A 20,208-nucleotide genomic window follows, 5' to 3' on the forward strand; every position below is an offset into this window, starting at 1 on the left:
CGGGGAGGGGCCAAACTCGGGGGCGGGACCTGCGCCGCGGCGGCAGTGAAGCTCTGGCTGCGGCCGCTGCAGCTCTCGGTCCCTGACTCGGGCCACCCACCAGGCGGTGGTCGCCGCTCGGCCCCGGTCCCGCAAGTGCCCGAAGGCAAGTCCGGGCCGCTTAGACGCAGGGAACCCTCGGCGGGAGCGAACGGCCGGATGGCGGCGAAGGGGAGCGTCCCGCGGAGAGTTTCTCGAGAAGGCTGAACTCACCCCGAGTTGCTCGTGCCTTGGCTCGATCCCGGCGATTGGTGGAGGCGCGTTCCGTGCGGGTGGTCCTTGGGCGCGGGAGGGACGCGGAGGCGACGGGATCCCTCCGCCTGGGCGGCAGCCGGATTTTCCCGGGGACGCGCGGTGGCGGGCGCCGCTTTCGCCCGGGAAAGGGCGGTGGGCGCTGCGTCCGCGCCTCCGCGGGGTCCCTGCGCGCCGGGACTGGCCCGCCAGCGGGACCTGCCGGCCGCCTGGAGGAAAAACTTCGCAGCTTGTGTCTTCTTGGGCCGGCCCAGCCGGGGGTCGGCCCCCAGGGCTGACCGCGAGGCCCCGCCATGGACGGCGAGAGCGAGGTGGAGCTTTCCAGCAACGGCTTGACCCCTTTGTGGCGGAGGCGCTCGACCCCTCCGCCCCAGCTGCTGGCCCGCAGCAAGCCGAGGCCCCAGTCCTACCAGAGCCCCAGCGGGCTTCTGATCACCGACTTTCCGCTGGAGGAACGCATGGCGCCACCCGTCCCGGCCGGCGGGACAGCGCCCCGGGGCCCACTGCAGCCGTGCACCCACGGGAAGGCGCGGACGGTCTCCCCGGATCTCAGAGCCGCTTCTCCTCGACTCCGCCGACCAGAGTCGCCCCAGGTCCCCAAATCGGCGGCGGGCGGCTACCCGAAACCCGCAGCAAATGGCGTGGCTGCCTCTCCCGCGCCACAGCCGCGCACGTCGAGCGCCCCCGGTCCCGGCCCCGAGCGGAGCCCCGCAGGCTGGAGCGCCCGCGTAGTGCCCTCGCCCACTTCCAATGGCCATGTGCCTAAGCACAACTCTCCTGTCTCCGGCTCGCAGTCCAGTCCGGCAGTTAAGGACCCCGACCGGGGGCCCTCGAAACTCTCTCCTGCGCCCCAGAAAAGGTCTTCGGAACAAAAACTCCCTCTCCTAAGGCTGCCCTCCCAGGAGAACGAGCTCCCCGAGAACCCCTCGGTGGTCTTGAGCACAAACAGCCCCGCTGCCCTCAAAGTGGGTAAGCAGCAGATCATCCCCAAAAGCTTGGCCTCAGAAATTAAACTAAGTAAATCCAACAGTCAGAACGTGGAACCGCACAAGAGGCTGCTCAAGGTGCGCAGCATGGTGGAGGGCCTTGGAGCGCCCCTGAGCCACGCGGGGGAGGAGAGCGAAGTGGAGAACGACGTGGACAGCCCGGGCTCTCTGCGGAGGGGCCTGCGGTCCACCTCCTATCGCAGGGCCGTGGTCAGTGGCTTTGACTTTGACAGCCCTACCAACTCAAAGAAGAAGAACAGAATGTCCCAGCCTGTTTTGAAAGCAGTGATGGAAGACAGGGAGAAGTTTTCCAGCCTGGGAAGGATCAAGGTAAGCGGCAGAGCGTTTCTGTCATTCATCATGCCAAAAGTGAAGGTGTCGGTGGGAGGAAACCAGAGTGGTCATGCCTTTTCGGTTCTGTTTCTGCTGTGGTAACCTGTGCACATCTTTGGCTTGCCTTTGTGCTGCTGGCAGGCACGGAATGCAGTTCCATGCAGTTTTGTGGGTAGAAGTGAAGCCCAGTCCCTTTTTAAACTCTGGCAAAAATTGGGGGAAGGAAAAAAAATTACTGCTAATTAAATATTGACCCAAAAGTTCTGAGCCCTTTTAATGCCAAAGGGGGTGGGGAGTACTACTCTTGCCTGTGGCCCAGCTATGTGGTATCCCTTTAGAGGTGACGTCACAGCCCATAATGGGAAATGCTAATTCTCTTTTGAGATAGTTGATTATTTTTCTTCTTTTACTTGTTTTGTGGATGGTGACCATATACTTGACATCAGTTAAAATGTGAATTTCAAAGTCTATCACTAAAACCATGAAAGACACAGTTTGTTACCTTTTTTGTCATTACTGTCTTTAATTGTGTTTAATTCCTATTTTAAGCTCATGAATCCTTGAGTGCATTTAACACATGGGTAGCCCCAAATCTGAGATTTGGGTGTGTGGGATTGCTCCCTGATGTAGGCCTGGGAGTTGCAGTTAGTAACAGACTGAGGGTCTACTGGGATGTAAAGACATAGGGGAAACTAGAGAAGGATATTTTGGAGTGTGTGCTGCCTTCCCAGGAACAAGACCCATCTCAGTAATAGGGTGAAGATTCCTTTTGACAGCCACATTTTTATATAGACTGGGCCCAGTCTATATATAAATGTCACACATGTAATCACAAGCAAGCCTGTTTTGTTTTATAGTCCGTGGTCTTACGGAAAAGACATCACATAGCCTTCTCTGGGTTTTGTTGTCCAGCTGCGCAAGTATAGCAGGGTTCTGAATCACCAGTAGTGAAATGAGCTGAGCTGCCGGTCCTTGGAGGAGTCTCCCACTGTTTTGACTGGGTGTGGGGGACATTATTCATTTCTTGTACTGTTTAAGTGAACTGTAGTTTTCATTTGAGTAAATTGCTCTAGGTGTCTTCTGCTGTGTGCTTTTGGAAATCTAATGATTGCCAACAAGAGAGTACTTTTACTTAAAATAGCTGTATTTTCTATTTGGCTTATTCATACATAATTTGCTTTTTTTTTTTTTTTTCTTTTATCTTAGAAGAAAATGCTGAAAGGACAAGGAACGTTTGATGGGGAAGGTAAGTAAGCTTTAATTTTCCAGACTTTATAGCTGTTTCAATGTGGAATCTCAATTATGAGTTGAAATCCAACTGCAGGAACAAAAACACTCGAGATGAGAAAGATGGCCAGCTTCTTCCCAGATTATACAGTGTCGAGCTCTGCACCAAGCTTTAATTTTTATCTAATAATAACAGTGGTGAATGAAATCAATGACATTTTTAATAAAGTGATGACTTTTTCAGTTAATGTCTTGCAATTTTTCTCTAATTTGATTCTAGTTCATCTCTCTGAAAAAAACAGAAATTAAGATCAAGCTCTGGCTTTTTAGTTAGAAATTCTGATGTTGGCATTGACATCTGAAGCCTTATTTCCTTTGGTCACATTTCCTTTGGCTCAATATTCTTTCCCCCATATTTCCACATTTTATTTTCATTTCTGACTTCCTGTTTCCTTATTAAAGTTTTCATTTGGGAACATCTAACTCTCCTGGCTGTCAAAATGTATTATTAAGAATTTGTAACCCATATGGTATTTTTTTTTTTTTTAAGGATCTCAGAAACAAAAGCGATTTGAGCCAGGTGTTCAAATCCTAATCAGATTAGGGTTCTTTCTGTAAATAGGTGGGTCCGGTGTCAGCCAACTGGCAGGGCTTGAGCAGATCAGATCCAGCACGGCCCTCATGGGGCGCAAGGGTCCTGGAGATAGTGAGACCACTTATCTTCTGCCATGCCTTGAATGCTGAGTGTGCCCAGCATCTAAAACTGAGAGGAAGGCTCTGCCTGGAAGTTGGTGTATACCACCCAGAGTTGTAAGTGGATGAACTCGGGTGATTACAGAACATTCTTCTTATGTAATTTTTTCTTTTGTATGTATGTGTGTGTGAGAGATACTGGGGATTGAACCCAGGTGCACTCTAGCACTAAGCTACCTATATTTCCAGCCTTCTTTATTTTTTTATTTTTGAGACAGGTCCTCACTACATTGCCCTGGCTGGCCTGGAACTTGCAATCCTCCTGCCTCAGCCTCCCCAGTCACTGGAATTACAGTAATGTGCCACTGTGCCCAGCAGCCTGTATACTTTCTAGAAAGTTGGGTTTGACATTGTAACATTTAAAAAGGACTAATTTATAAAATCTTCTCATTGTACCAATCCTATTAGAGAACAATTGGTATGTGGAGAAGAAACCCAGGTATAGTGTATTAGCTAGTAAAAGTTCATTTCTCTGATTTCATAATTGAGGAAACTGGAGACGCAGAGCTTTATCAGCTTGTGCCCTGTGCCACAGCTGGTAGTAGCCAGTACTAGGTAGCAGGTTCTGCCTCTTGTACCACTGCTGATATGAGGTGAGCAAGGCACCTGTCCAACACCTACCTAGGGAGGGGCTTCACATCCTTTGAAATTTGATATTGATGGTGTGATCTTTGCCTCAGCTCCATTTTTTGAGGTTTTTAAAAATCAGAGGGCAGATCATCATTGTCACCAGCTTCATCCTATTTCCTTTACAAAGAGCTGTTTCTTGCCACTTCTCATATGCGCACACAAAGAATGCAGGATTCTCAACAGTTAATTAGGAGTGAGTCTGCAGATCAGGAGGTGGTGTGTTCCAGCGTGAGAACCTGTGACACTGGGTTTCTGTCCTCCTGCTTCTGCTCATCAGTTGAGTGACAATGAATGAGAACCTTATCCTCACTGAGCCCCAGTTTCATCTTGTGTGAATTGAGTGTAAGATTCCTGTTGTCATGTTGAATGAGAAGGAATGGGACTCCCATCAACAATGCTAGGCACAGACCCTCTGCCAACCACTAAGTGCTTTCAAGCCTGGGGAAAACCAGTTTTACATACCTATTTCTCCTGTGCAGAAGAGTGAAACTAAAATCTTGCTTAGACCCCAGCTACTTAAGACAGTGCCTGGAGGCTGTCTGCTGTTGTTCGGAGAAGAGGCAGGTGTTTGCTTGACTTGGTAGAAAAGAAAGCCTTTCAAATTCCCTGGGCCCCAAGCCACACTCACAGTCATCCCCACTGAACTTTAATCTCTTCTGGTGTTCCCATCTCCTGCCTCCCAGTCGTGGGACCCGAAGACCTAGGAACGTCCTTGATGCCTCCCTCTCTGCCCCATGTCTAGGCTATCGCCCATCCATTCTTAGCCACACAGCCCAGGTCGCCATCATCTGTGATACCCCTAAAGCATCCTGGCTAGTCTCTGGGGTAGTCAGTGCTTTGCTCTGCAGTCTAAGCAGGCTTTCCTCCCAGCGGCTCCATTGTATTCCACACAGCGTGAAAGAAACTGGGTCCTTTTGTACTCTGGGTCAAACCCAGCTCTCTGACACTGCTGTAAAGCCCTGGGTGATTTGGACTGTTTGGCTGGTCTCTGTAAACCCTCCTTGCACAGTGTGACTCCTAGGCAAGCCGCTGACCCATCTTATTGACCCCCCGCCCCCTTAGTGCTTTTGAGGTGTTCTTTCCCCTTGCTCCAGAGCCTGGCCTCCCTGCTCCTCAGGCATGCAGACCTACCAAGCAGATTTACCCCAGGGCCTTTGTCCTTGCTGTTCCTCTGGTGAGATGCTCTTTCCCAGCTTGCTTTCTCTCTCTTTTATGCCTTGGATTAAATGTCACCTGTGTGAGGCCTTCCTAAACCACCTTACTTAAAATCTGCATATTGTTTTTCCTGCATTTCCTACCCCATTTCATGTTTTATTTTTCTGCATGACAACTACTTCAGAAATCCTGTAGCAGTTACTTGCTTGCACATTGCAGGGCTCTCTCACTTTAATGTCAGCTCCATGAAGATTGAGATTTTTGAAGAAATCTTTTGTTCCTTGTTGTAGACCTGCCAGTTGCTGGTGCCCGTGGGCCTTGTCTAAATGCCAGTTGAGTGTGTAGACACATGAGTGAACAGGACTGTTTTTTTACTAAATCAGCTCACCTGGATGTCTTGTTTTCCATTTTACCGTCAGATCCCAGTGCTGGGTAGGTGACAGTGAGCAGGTGAATGAACGGTGGTGGACCTTGGAGGATGCACGGTTCACGCATCAACCTGACCTGAGTAAAGTGACCTAAGAGACTGTTTTCCATGAGTCGTGGACAGGGATATGGAAACTGGCTTCAGTTGGAATGTCATGTATTTTTCTTCAGTGACAAATCGGCTTTTTTTTTTTTAATCTGTTGTTGATTAGACCAGAGAGCAAGTGGTGTGAAATTTGGAGGTTTGTTTAGAACAATAGTAGTGATTGGGGCAGCAGTGACCCTTCGGGCTTTTTTTTCTTGTAGAAAATGCGGTCCTGTATCAGAACTACAAAGAGAAGGCTCTGGACATTGATTCTGATGAAGAGTCGGAGCCCCGAGAACAGAAGTCAGAGGAGAGGCTTGTGATTCACCATAAGCCACTGAGGTCCACCTGGAGCCAGCTCTCTGCGGTGAGTGTCCATCTGCTGTCCCTTCTGGGAGGGGGAGACCATTGTGGAGATTTGCAGCGGCATGGCCTTTACTTTGCCTGTCGTGATCCCAGAACTCTTAAGGAGAAGGACCTTGCAGATTGGGAAATGTCTCTCGAAACTCCACAGGCGATAGTGAGAATGCGAACTTTGAACAGGAAAATTAGGTCCTGATAAGGCGAGGAGCCTCAGGACTAGGGCTCTGTGGACTCTGGAAGCTTCCTACACAGTATCTTTTCTTCCTTGTTTCTGTACAGTGTATATATGGTGATAACTCAGTGCTTCCTGAGCTTTGTCATAATCATGGCTGTCCTCACGTATATGTGCATCTGCATGTGTGCTTGTCTATATTTGTGTACATGTGTGTTGCATAGCTGTATGTATGTATATGAATTACCTTTGCAAAATAGGGCGCTTATCACAGTTCTTCCTTGGACATCTCATTTGAAATAGACACATCTATATTTTCTTAAGGTTAATTAATGAATGTTCCATCTTTGTTTTTCTCTGCCTTTGATACTAGAAATTGAACCCAGGGGCACTCGGCTGCTGAGCCACATCCCCAGCCCTTTTTATGTTTTATTTAAAGACAGGTCTTGCTGAGTTGCTTTAGGGCCTTGCTAAGTTGCTGAGGCTGGCTTTGAACTCGTTATCCTTCTGCCTCAGCCACCTGTGCTGCTGAAGTTACTGGTATGCACCACCACACCTGGCTGAATGTTTCATCTTGTGTGTGTGTGTGTGTGTGTTTGTGTGTGTATATCTGACACTTACTTTTGGATTGATGAGTAATTTCTCCTTTTTGCTTCAAACATTTTTTTTTTTTTGCCTTTTTGCCATAACTTATTTTCCTCCTAGCTCACAGAAGGTTGCAGTGTGATGCTTGATTCATCTGATGGGTTTGGGCAAAGCTTTCGTGGAAATCTAATGCATTTGCAAGTTGATAGTGCTTGGCTGGCTTGGGCCGTGGGAACATGGCATCAGAAACAAGCCTGCTCACTCCCAGAGTCCTCAGGCACTGTCCTGGCTCCTGAGCTGCAGTGGCGGTCACTCACCACCAGGAATCTCATGTACTTAGGAAGAGGACTCATGTCTTACAGCCGTACAGCCAGGACCGTGGCTATGCGTGTATGCTAATGGTGGGGGCAACTTCTTGTTCCAACTGATATTAGTATTGAAAATTCTAGAAACCAAGCCCTGTCTCCCTCCTACCTCCCAATTTTGTTCTAAGAACAGTCTTGTTATTTCCGGTGCCCCCAAGGTAGCAGGCATGTGGATGAGTGGTGCTGTGGTGTGGGGTCCTGGGAGCCATGGGGCTGAGTTGGGCAGGCCTTGCATAAATCCAGCAGCTCCTGCCTAGCTCAGCCTAGCCATGTTGCTAGGTCTTCGGGCCCAGAAATCTGTACTTTGATGAGTATCTGCTTCCAAGTTTTAAAGAAATGTTGTGTGAACATAGCAAAATGTCTTGTCTCTTTTTAATAAGAGTTTGCAGACTTGGCTCTTTGCTAAGAGTTTGCAGTTTCTGTGGTGTTTTTATGGTTTGTTTATGGTGAGGTGGTAACACCTATCTACAGAATTGGAGTATTAGGCAGCTCAAAGCGGACAGTTGGATGCACTGGTGGCAGGAGTTCATTCATGGGTCTGTGTGGCGCATCTTATAGAGGACGTGGACAGAGCTGCTCGCTTGCCTTCTCCGGCAGCAGCTGAGTGAGTTAGCATCGGCCTTTGAGTGGCAGCTGCTCTCTGGGCCGGCCTAGCTGCAGCACTGACAGCGAGGCTGACACGGGTATGCCTCCTGGAGTCTGCTGTGCTTTAATGAGCATGTGCCCTGCAGCTGGACAGAGGAGCCTGTCCTGTGGGCGTGATTTTCACTTGGGAAAGGGCCAACCAGCTGATGTGCCTTCTGAGGACAAGGTTGGTGTCAAGGAGCTCTCTCAAGGTAAAGTGTAAAATGACAAAGTGGGCCGTCCCATGGGTACACGTGTACCTTGGCTTCGAGTGTTCCCAATTGGATTCCAGTGTTTGTTGTGTTGTTTTGGCACTGCGTTTCATCAAAGCAGTGTGATTGGACTTTGTCACCTAACATTGCTGAAGTGTCTACCTGCATTTCCTTTGTGTTTTTTACATCTCCTTTCACATAAATTTCACTTCAGTTTGTTATCAGGTATTTGACATATACAGAAAAGTAATAAACAGAGGTAAAGTGATAAGTAGAGGTCATCGATGGCTGTACCCACCCCTCAGGTTGAACACATCCTTGCAGTTTAACCTATTTTCTCTGGGCTCCACCGGGGTTTTAGACAGACCAGCTTAGCTTAGCAGCCTGTGCTCCTCTCTCCTTTTCTCCTCTTTGCCTTCCCAGAGGGAATCACTATGCTGGAGTTCTCCTCTGTCCTTCCCATATGGTTTTTCTGTCCACCAAGAAGGTGCAGCCAGCTCTCGGTGTTAGGATAGTAGGTATTTTAATGCCCCAATACAGCTGTCCATTAGTAAGTGGGCAGGTTGCAGTTAGGGCCCTAAAGAGAGGCCTCTTGGCAAATGATTAACAACCCCAGCTGTGCCTTACACGCAATCAGCACCTCCACCTTCCTGCCTGAGCTGATTCCCTGATCCCTCCATGGAGAGGACCTGCAGCACTGAGAGCTGGCCTCAGAAGGCTTCTGCTGTCCATGTATTTCTGCATCACCCGTCTACCCTTCCCTGCTTTACTTTTAATATATCAAATTGGTGGGGTTAGGGTTAATCTTTTTTTTTGGTATTGAGGATTGAACACAGGGGTACTTAATCACAGAGCCACATCCCCAGCCCTTTTTATATTTTATTTAGAGACAGGGTTTTGCTGAGTTGCTTAGTGCCTCACTAAGTTGCTGAGGCTGGCTTTGAACTCGAGATCCTCCTGCCTCAGCCTCCCGAGCCACAGGGATTATAGGAATGGGGTATTGTGCCCAGCTAGGGTTAGTCTTTTATGTGTTGCTTTAATACAGAACTCTTCTTTGAGTAAGGCCTTGGCCCCACAAAGAGAGTAGGACAAGAGGTTTCTGCACATCTTGACTTCCTGCTTGGTCGGGAGTGGGTGACAGCAAGTGTACAGTAGCCACGGTTGATTATTTTCTAAAAAATCTCTTGTCTTTATTGCAAACTCCTTCTTATCAGTTAACTGTAAGAAGCTCCACCCCTCCAGAGACTCTTGATGTTATGGCTGTTACATAAGGTCCTGAAGCCTTCCTTTTGTCGTGTAACTTCGCTGTTTGTTTATATGTCTCCTTTGGTTTCATTGGACAGTGCCCGGTAGGGCAGGGACCAGCCACACAGGTGACAGACGGTTCCCATTTACAGTGTGGCAACAGGTTTAACTGTCGTGGTCATCTAGGAGGAAGGGAGGAGTAGCTGTGTCAGAGAGGCATTTCATGGGGCCTCAGCAGAGTTCTGGAGTAGATAGGATCGCTATTCTGGAGTGGATAGGATCATGGAGTGGATAGGATCATGGGGACTCTGTCATGCTGTGTCTCTGCCAGCAGGCCCTCCAGGTAGAGGCGGGATGTTCTCTTGTGGTCAGGAGAGCAGCCTGGGCTCCCAGATCTCACTGGATGGGGACAGGCTCTCTTTACCACGTGATTGCCAAAGCATATAGGTCTAGTCTTGGAAGCCAGGACGTCCTTCCCTGCGGGGAACGCAGCTCCGGTGCGGTGCGGTGCGCTGTGCTCTGGGCCTCGGGCAACACAGGGGTGTTTGAAATTCCTGGCGTGGTCGTGGCTCCTGGGTTGTGGCTGGGTGATTATGGAAGGGATTTGAGGTTTTGAACTTGAGAAGTCATTTTTTTTTTTTTACCTCGGAAGATGATGACCTGGCATTGTGCCTGGACCCAAGGAACCTGCCGCACAGGTGAATCGCCCAGTGACTCATCTAAATCAGCACATGGGGACTAAGCCAGCAGTTCTTGGACCTCTGGGAGAAGCTTGTGGGTTTAAAGAAAAGTCTCGATTGTGTTCTCCAGGGCTGGAACACTGGGCGCTGCCCCAGTGCTGCCAGGTGTTCAACCAGCGGGGACCTGGGTGACGAGTGAGCTTCAGGTTCCCAGAGCCCATCCTCTGAAGGGACCCGGAAATGTGGGGATCGTCCTCTTCACGTGGGAAGATTTTGCCTGGAGAGCTTTTCTTTCTTTTTGGTTTCCTTGTCCCATCCCCCCCACTGAGAAATGCTGTCCTGACGCCCCTGTTTGCCGGTTCTCAGTGGCAGTGCCAGGTGCAGGCTCACTCAGTTGTGCCCTAACCATGGTTATTTGCCATGGGGCGTGTTTGTGTACTTTCTGTCACCTTGAAATGCCGGGTACCTTTGGAGAGGGTGTCCAGGCTCCAGAGGCCCGGGCAGAGACACGGGCACACTTTCCACACCTAATATAGTCATCCCCTCCCGTCCCGGGGCACTTGCTGACGTGTGGCTTCGTGGGCGATCTTAAATCATCTCAGAGAGTTCTTCAGCTGGCTGCAGATTTTGGAGTCCTCCGTCAGGGTGGGGGTGTATGTTTTCATCAGCGCCCAGGAGCCGAACCTAGTGTGGCTGGTGGTGTCGTGCGAGATCTGGGACAAGCCCCACCCCCCTTCCGTCTCTTGCATCCTGGACTCAGCTCTTAAGGCATAGAGTTTACCTTTGGGAAAATTTCTGGAACTTGCAGAACGAGAAAGGAAGATTTTGAAACATGGGAATATTATAATTATAATTCCACTCAGCTCAAAATAAAACATACACTTTGAAGTCTTACAGTTCAATCTGATGGCACTTATTTTAGAAATTATACTCTGTGAAAGGCACAGTTTTTGCTAAAAATCAGAGCTTGACAAATGTAAGCAACCTGAATATCAATCCCTTTGCAGAAATGCTGGATGCACTTAGAGGTCATAGAAAACTTTCATTTTTTTTTTTTTTTCCTAAATTTTCACTCTTGTCTGAATATTTACTTGTTCATTGTCTTGTTGTTTAAAATAGTTACTTCTGCAGTAATAAAAATTTTCAAATTTTCATTTACAGTCTTACAACACAGCAATCTCACAAAGCTATTTTTTTTTTTCCATTTCAGGTGGTGATTAATGCCTTTTATTATATCCTTTGTGTTTAAAATATAGAAAATGTTCTCATTTTCCATGTCTGGCCTACTTTTAGACTCGTGGTTTAAGCAGTTGGGTTGAACTTTCAGCCCACACTTTCAGGCTAGATGGTGGGACTTCAGAAATGCTGGCTTATCTACAGCAATGGAGTCCGAGTGCCTAGACCTGAGGCCCTAACCGAGGTCCTTTCTGGCTGAGAAGTGAAGAAAGAGGATGGCCAGCTTTGGGCCAGGTGTCAGGCTCTGTGTGGTTTTGCCTTTTCAATGTAGTTAGATTATGCTATTCTCTTAACATCTTTGAGAATTAACTTTGACTTATGTAACGAAACAGGCTGTGTCCTCCATGTAGAGAAGAATTCAAATAATTCGGATAAGACTAAAGCCTCCTGTCATCCTACCTATCATCTCGCCCTACCTCTGTTCCCTGTAGATAATGCCATTCTCAGTCTGCATCACCTCTCCTCAAAATTCACATATCTGTACTTAAGAAAAAATGTAAATTCACTTATTTATATAAGTAATGTACAGGTCATTTATTATACATAACTTGATTTTTTTTTTCCAGTTTTGGGGATTGAACCCAGGGGTGTTCTACCACTGAGCTTATTTACAGCCATTCTAAGATGTTTTTATTCTGAGATAGGGGCTGACTGATTTGCCCAGACTGGCCTTGAACTTGCAATCCTCCTGCTCAGCTTCCTGCCTTGCTGGTATTACAGCCACCACGCCTGGCTCAGCACTTGCTTTTTCGGGTCTTTGTATAAGCTACAGTGTTATAAATGGTGCACTTTCCTGTTGGATGGGTGTATTTAGTCATCTTTCTTTTATGGGGGTGGTTATACAGGCTTTGAGACTCAAAACATGAACCATGCACCTTCTCTTTAGAAACAGAGCACACACAAATATTTATTCATTTAGTTTTAGTCTGAGGTTATATTTTTTTTTTTACTTCATCTCCAAGTACCAGAATCCCTTTACCATAGCTGTATGTGTTGGGTGCAGTCTTTGATGTTCATACCGCCTTGAAAAGTTTTCTTTGGGCTGTAGCTCAGTGGTGAGCACCTGCTTCACATGCATGAGGCCTGGGTTCGATCCCCAGCACCAAAACCAAGTTTTTTCTTAATCTCGATCACGGAAGCATTGAATTTTACATATCTGTCTGAAAAACAGAGATCAAGAATGAAACAACTCTGGTTGGACTCAGTTTTTAAGGGCAGCACATGTCAGACTCACGTTACAGATCATCTGAGAGATGGGCTGTGTGTCCGAGTGATTGACGAGTGACTTTGTCACTCTTCAAGTCTCCATCCTGGGCCTGCTGCCCAGAGCCCTGTGCTGGGCACTGGAGACCGCAGGACTGGTTCACCTTGCTGTCAGGAATGGTGACTCAGACATCACCTGTCACCAGCAGAGGCAGAGCTACAGCTGCAGGAGCCCTGGGAGGGACATGCAGGTGCTGCCGTAAGGTCCTGTGGGGAGGAGCACCTGTCTGGGAAAGGTGCTGTCAGTGTCAAAAGAAGGACATCATCGGCCATCTGAGGTGTCCAGATGGAGAACTCCTAGGCTGAGATGCCGTGTGCACCAGCCCTCAGCGGGGACAGTGGGTGGGAGGAGCTGGAGTAAGGTTGGCTCCCACAGCTGTATGCCCGTGGGAGATCCCCTGTTCCTCTCATTTCTGGACAGTGGATGGTCCAGGCTCCGTCCTCCACCAGGTTCTGTGATCTGTACCTGCCATCTCCTCAGCCTGTGGCTGTCAATACACACCCATGACTCCCCCAACCTCTTACTGTGAAATCAAATTGAACTGTGGACTCCAGTCTACCTAGATTTACCTCTTGGGCAGGGGGACAGGATGCAGTGGAAACCAAAAGCAGCCCAATTGGCAAGAGAACAGCGTGTTCAGATACCCACAGAGCAGGCCCAGATGCCTCAGGACCTCCGAGTGGCCAAGAAGGGCCCCAAAACACGGAATCTTGGATCGTGGCTTCCATCTGTCGGGTGTGTTTGCCTCTTGAAGTGGCCTCTCACCTTTGTCCAGTGATGGTACTGATTCTCAGGGCCTCCTGTGCACCCGGCTGACCTCATAATGGTGGGAGAGCATCAATGGCTTGAAAATTGCTAAGGAACCTTTAAATATGGAATTAGTCTTTAAAAATTTGTTACTTGAATTTTGGGGTTTTATTTGGAAGAATTATAGCCTGCTGATGTTCTAGGTGATGAGTCTGTACTGCTTTTAGATTATTAGGATATTTGCTCCCTGTATTTCTGTTATTTGAGACAGTAAGGAGGGTGAGGTAAGTGGACAGTGGCAAGTGTTAGTGCCAGGAACATACCTGCAGCTTCATCCCCTTAATGCCAGCGATTCCCTGCCCTCTGCCGGGCGGTGGCAATAGCCATGGAGCCATCTTACTCTGTGTGGCAGGGGACCCTTCTTCTGGTAGTGGTGGCCAAAGGTGCAGGTTTCTATCTGCCCAGCAGAGCAACAGGGAGCCCTTCTGTCCATGGGGTCCAGAGTCTCTGTGTGAGCAGGCAGGCAGGCAGGGGCTGGCCTGCAGGAGGGCGGTAGCTCAGGGACCTGCCGGGGTCATCAAGGATCGATTGGTTTGCTGGCAGTTAAATGATTGACCTGGTCTTTGCAGAGGACTCATCGCATGCTGGGGATCGTCCATACAGTTTTTTCAGCCTCAGGATAGTGTGTATCAAGGCAGCTGAGATTCTGGGATGTTACGCCTGACCACTGTCTTGCTTGTCCTGCTGTCTTAAGGTCCTGAGATGACCTGGAGAAGAGCCCCTGAAGGTTCCTCAGAGAGTGGACACATGTGTTGAGGTCTCAGGAGGGCAGGCACTGTTGCCCTCAGTGACTCTCTGCCTTCTCGTGAATTGACTTCTTTCCCTTTCCTGTGTGTCTGCTCTTCCTTCTGAGAGCTCTTATGCACTAGTTTGACTTTCTACCACTTAGACTTGAGGTCAACAAACAGGGCCCTCCCCTGTCTCTTGAACTGTCCTTTCAGCTTCCATATTGAACGGCCCACTTTCCTCATGAGAGAGAGGATTATTGGCTCAGCCACTTCCCAACTTAGGAGGTCACTAAACGTGTGTTGTCCTTGGGCCAGGTACTGCAGGAGCTCTGTTCTGGCCGGCTTGGGTCTCCATGATGCGCTGTGGTGTGGCACGTGACAGCTGTGGGCAGCTTCTTTTGCATAAGCTGTGAACAAGCAGCTTTTGTTGCAGAGGTCTGTGGGACTGTGCTAAGTGACCAGGACTGGTCTGCGTTTGCACATCAAGGCATGGGTGTTGCAACCTGGTCTACATCAGTGGCTTAGAATGAGGAATACATTTTATCTTATGTCCCCCGTATGTGGGTTCTAATGTGTATGTCCCCCATATGTGGGTTCTAATGTGTATGTGGGTGCATGCTTGTGTGTGTGTATGTTCAACAAAAGTTTGGTCAACAGAAATTACTGTCGATACTTGAAATGCATCATGGTATTTTGTGTTCTAGGCTTTCTGTTTTGCTACTTTTGAAGAAATAACAGTCGGGGATCTGTGGGCGACTTCTTGCCAGTGACTCAATGGTTATAACTTGTAGTTTGCAGAGTGCTAGTATCTAACTTTGAACCTCGCTTCTATTCTGCTGCCTTGCGGTGGATGGGCAGGTGACACAAGCCTGAAACCCGCTGAACGCCAGGAACTTAGAAGGTGGTCCAGAAGACAACAGGGGTGAAGTGCCTACGGAGGGTTTTGGAAGACTGTGGGGCAGAGTGACAGAGGGAACGGGGCAGAGCTCCGAGAGAGAGCAGGGAAGGTCGGGAGCCGTTGGCTAGGAGCGTGCGGCAAAGCAGATGGGCCAGACAGGCAGAAGAGAAGCCGGGAACCAAAGCACAGTGCATCCTAAGAGGAGCAGACAGGATGGTTCTGAGCTGCTGTCCAGGGCTGCAGACAGTGAGGTGATGCCTGTCCAGGGAGACCTCCATGCCTTGTGCAGCTAATGGAAAGCCTTGGTTCCTTCTCCCTTGTTTTTCTGAAATGGGTTTAGCTCAGGTTGGTTTTTACTGCAAACCTGGGAAAGTGACTTCACTGGCTGTTCTCCAACACGCCTTGTTTTGGATTCTGTCATTTCTGTGCATCTGCCGCTTTGTGAAAGTAACAGACAAAACCAGTTGGGGGCCAGAGCGTCCTGCAGTCCCACCTTTGCCCACAGGTGGTCTCTGCCAGAGCAGGACCTCAGCTCGGCGCCCTCCCAGCCCCTGTTGACTCAAGCCTGAGAGTGTGTCTGGGCATCTCCTGGGCTCCGTCCCTCTCCTGGGCTCCGTCCCCACTCTGCTCTGCTGCCTGTCGCCCCTCATTCTCAGCACTGCCTCTGAAGCCCTTGCCTGGTCTGGACCTTTCTCAGAATCTCTCTCTCGTCACCTCCCTTTGCCTTTGCTGTGTTCCTTCTGTCTGTGGTGGTCACCTCGCTGTTTCTAGCTTCCCCCTGGGTGACAGAAGCACAGGTGCTGCTGGCGTCCTCACCCGGCTCCACTCTGTGCCCTCTTTATCTAATTGTTTTTAAGAGAGGATGTAGAAAAACACTTTAGTTTTGGTCATTTAAATGACCCTTTTATTTCAAAGCCAAGACATATTTATTATAGGAAAATCAGAAACTACCAGCAGAGAAAAAGAAGAAAATTAAAATGAGTTGAAATCCCTACTTTGATCCAATCACTACTGACAATTGGGTAAATGACCTTTTAGATTTGTTTTGTTTTGTTTTTCCAAAATAGGGATTGTCCGTCCCTCCTTTCCTCCCTTCCTTCCTTCACTCCTTCCTTCTTTCCTTCTTTCCCTCTTTCCCTCTTTCTCTCTTTCTCTCTCTCTCTCTCTCTCTCTTTTTTTTTTTTTAATAGAGATTGCCCCGCTTTTTTTTTAAGCAAAAATTTAGTAGTTCAGGGACAGTTTGATTGCCTGGTTTTCTCATGGAGTGTCTTCACCTGAAGTTCTGTCTGTTTGTTCTCTGAACAGTGTTGTGGATGACTTCCTGTGTTGCTGAACTTCCTTCCTCACCTTTTTAAAGCACACATACCCTTTTTCATGTAAGTGGGCACTTGGTTCTTTTAGATTTCACTGATGTTAGTCAGAAGCTTGTTTATCTTTTGAAGTTCTTTAGAAGAGCTGACGGAGTTCTTTAAGTAACGGTGTCTGCATGCCGATGGTGGTGCAGATGCCCACTCATCAGCAGGGGGACCTGACAGCAGGCAGGCTGGCAGCGATGGCCTCTGCCCGTTCCCAGTCTCTCGGCTGTAGCTGCCCTCAGGCTGGCCTGCGCCTCCATGGTTTATTAAATACTACGCTTTTTGGAACAGTCCATCTTTTATCACGTAACCTCATGGACTTGCCTCCTTTCCACGGCCATTCGCTGTCACCCTGTTTGCATCGTGGCATTGGCTTTGCACCTGTGAACCTCGATTCCCCAGCTGACTGCTGTGGGTCTGTGAGAACCGCCTCTTGTGCTCATTTAGAGATGGAGAATGAATAAACCCAGGCTCAAGTTCAGTAGCCCATGGAAGTCAGAGAGATGAATTCATTTAGTAGGAGACATTTGAGGACCAACCTGAAAGTTAGATCCCCCCGGGGCCCTGCTGCCAGCAGAGCATCCCCCCTGCTGCGGGAACCAGGAGTGCACTGAGACACAGATTTGGGGGTGTGCCTCAAGGGGACTTGATTCAGGGCAAGAGGAGCTGCAGATGATAACTCAGAAGTGTATACCAGCGTTTCAGAGGTCAGCGTGCCGCTGTGGTGAGGAGCTCAGGCCTGGCAGGGCCAGACAGGCTGGTCTGAGTCGCCAACTTGGCTGTGTCCATGTTCTTCACTTGTAACCGGGCACAGTAACACTCTCCTTGCAGGGTTCTGAGGCTCAGAGGCTTGGAAAGAACCGTACCTGGTGCACGGGAAGCCTATGGTTGAATGGTAGTGTGGAGGTGAATTCAGGCCAGCAGGAACTCTGGATGGGGAATTGGCTACAGGTGGAGCTGGCTGCAGATGAAGGCTCTAGTCTTGTCACGTCCGTCATGCACACAGCCAAGGTTCTCATACGTTTAATTCCCTTCGCATTTGTGGTGTGTGCTCTTGGCTCGCATCTGTGTTGCTACCTGGGAGCGTTGGCCTGCTCTGCCTGGCTCACCTTTGTTCTGCTAGACCTGATGGTGCCCGTTGCAGCTGAGGGCTTGCTTTTTCTTGAAATCCAAGAACTTCGGTAGGGTTGGAGAATTAAGCTGAACAACAGAAGATCAGAGACTTCAGAGTCGTCTTGAACAAATGAACCAGGTATGTCACTGGGCACAGTTTGTTAAATGTGCCCGTGTTTTCTACTTTCCTTGGTTCATTCCTATATATCTATATATATAATATATGATTTTAATGTATTTTTTTCTGTGTTTACATTCTGTTCTTTGAAAGAATGATGCCCTCCCCATCTTGACCTTGTCTGACCTTTGTGTACACAGCTCTCTGACCCAGTGATGTTTCTGGGAGCGTAGCTTAGGTCACGTGGTATCTGAGGATCTTTCCCTGTGGATGAAGTGGGGCTAGAGCAAGCCTGTGGGGTCTGGTTACAGAGGACCCTATTTCTGGACCCTGTCAGATTGTTCATTTGGGGGACATTAAACAGACTCTCATGGTTGCTGTCCCCAAGTTAATCGCACTGATAACCTCTAGATCTTCTGTAACTCAGGGATGAGTCTGGTTGTGTTGAGTCTGAAGATGGGCCCAGGGGTATAATTTTACTTTGCAGTCTCTTCCCCCTGAACTCTGGGGTGAAGAGGTTCCATAGGGAGCATCACCCATAGCAGCTCATGTTCAGCAAGTGGGTGAACCAGGCACATTGAGAGGGCTTATTTTAAAAGGGCATCCAGTGTGAGTGAGTGCTGTATGGAGCCTGAGTGGTCCTGTGCTGTATACAGCAGGTGTCAGTTATAACTGGCTGTGTCTCTTGAGTCTGGTTGTTCAGTCTCTGGGGGTCCTCCCACGAACGCTCTTTTCCCGGCTGGTGGGGAATACCGACACCTATCTTCTTGGGAAAGGGCATCAAGTTACAGAGATGCCCCAGCACGTGGCCCTGTTCTCCACACAGAAAACGATAATCTGATCCACCAAGAGGTTCTGTTCGTCTCACTCTCCATAGAGATGGGACTGACTCTATGCACAGACAGGCTGGGTGCAGAGGGTGTTGGTATTCTGTGTGGGGCTGAGCTTGGCTTTGTCACCTGTTTCTGTCTGGGCCAGAGAACACTCAGCAGTGTGTGGATCTCCTGACCTGGTTCTCTGCAAGACAAAGAGGCTTAGAGTGACTGGCCGGTGCGCTAATGGCGCCTCTGGCTGAGGCTGTCGGTCCCTTCCTGGGACAGTCATGTGTGAAGCTCAGACTGGCAGATGCTCTAGTGTGGGCTGCTGCCACAGCTACCATGAACTGGGTCACTCTGAACAACAGAGACTTCCTCCTGCAGTTCTGGAGTCCAAGCACAGTCAGGCTGACTTGGCCCGTGGTGAGGGGCTGTTTTCTGGCTCATACAAAGCTCCTTCCTGCCATATGTTCACATGGTGGCAGGGCCAGGGGTTTCTCTGGGGCCTATTTTTATAAAGGCAGTAATCAAGCTGGTCTGGCAGCACACGCCTATAATCCCAGTGATACAGAAGACTGAGGCAGGAGGATTACAAGTTCAAGGCCAGTTTCCTCATTTAGCAAGGCCTTAAGCAACTTAGTGAGACCTTGTCTTGAAATAAAAAGGGCTGAAGATGTGGCTCAGTGCTAGAGCACCCCGGGATCCATCTCTGGTGCCAGCAAAACAAATCAGCAAGCATAAAGGTGCTAATTCCATTTGCTGGAACACTACCTTCATGATCTAATCACCTCCTCAAAGATGCTGTGGCCTAATAATATCACCTAGGGTCTGGGATTTGAATGTGAATTTGGGGAGACGCAAACATTCAGACCATACTAAGAAGGAAGTTAGCATGAGTTTTAGATGAAGTTATTTAATAGTTATTTAACTGTAGTCAGGTGTTAATTTCTGTCTCATTTGAATATGCAAAATACATAGGTTTCAAATATCATGGATGAAAAATTTTAATACTCATTGCAACAGCAAAGGTATATCTTACAATTAAGAATTTAGAACTTTGACATCATCAGTGAGTTCTCTGCATTCATTCTCTTGAAAAGCCTCAGATATGTCTTCCTATTTTTTAACAGATTAGAATGGTAGTCTGGCAAATTCTGTTCTTTTATTTAAATTAATGCTTAAACGTTGAAGATACTGACATGTGTTCAACTTTGTCTAGAGTCTGCCATGGCCAGATTAGAACGGCTTGATGGATTGATTAGATCATGTCAAAGCCAAGGACCCCAAATTGAGTCGAGTTCTTAGAGCTTATAGACTGTTTCTGCAGTTTTACTTGTTGTGGACTGCAGTTTTACTTGTTGCGGACGTACCTAAATCACCTTGCACCAGCAAGGAATAGGAAAGATCAAGTGAGTTGCTTGGCTGGCTGGATGGTCCTATCTGTATGCCATTGGAGCTTCCAATATGATTTTTTTGTTTTTGTTTTTCTGAGATAGGACTCAGGGTTTGGCCCTTGCTGGCCTCAAGGTCACAGGTATAAGCCTTTCTCCCACCTCAGCCTCTAGAGTAGCTGGGCTTACAGGTGCACACCACCTGCACCAGCTTGGCTTCCCTGTGTGAGAGGCTTGCCCTGTGGCCTCTGGGCTTGTCTTGGAGGCCAGTTCAAAGTTCAGCAGGCAGCCAGGGGAAGAGTTCAGCTTTCAGCTTGGGGATAGGAGGCTCTCTTTGGCCTCAGCTCTGAA

The 20,208-nt window shown here is 48.6% G+C and overlaps 1 protein-coding gene and 1 non-coding gene across 2 annotated transcripts in view; both read left to right on the top strand.

Annotated features, from left to right (window-relative positions):
• The first annotated feature begins 584 nt into the window (after nt 1-584).
• Nucleotides 585-20,208, top strand: part of Arhgef26 (Rho guanine nucleotide exchange factor 26) — a 94,288-nt gene continuing 74,664 nt past the window's right edge. The window contains exons 1-3 of the mRNA XM_076867907.2: nt 585-1,607; nt 2,817-2,856; nt 6,108-6,253. Of these exons, the coding sequence (XP_076724022.1) occupies nt 585-1,607; nt 2,817-2,856; nt 6,108-6,253 (1,209 nt within the window). The remainder of the gene's footprint in view (nt 1,608-2,816; nt 2,857-6,107; nt 6,254-20,208) is intronic.
• On the top strand, nt 12,405-12,476 carry Trnav-cac (transfer RNA valine (anticodon CAC)). The gene has a single exon. It is a non-coding gene; the product is annotated as a tRNA-Val (tRNA).

The sequence above is a fragment of the Callospermophilus lateralis genome, chromosome 10 (genome assembly GCF_048772815.1).
Source record: "Callospermophilus lateralis isolate mCalLat2 chromosome 10, mCalLat2.hap1, whole genome shotgun sequence".
In the NCBI taxonomy this organism is placed as follows: Eukaryota; Metazoa; Chordata; class Mammalia; order Rodentia; family Sciuridae; genus Callospermophilus; species Callospermophilus lateralis.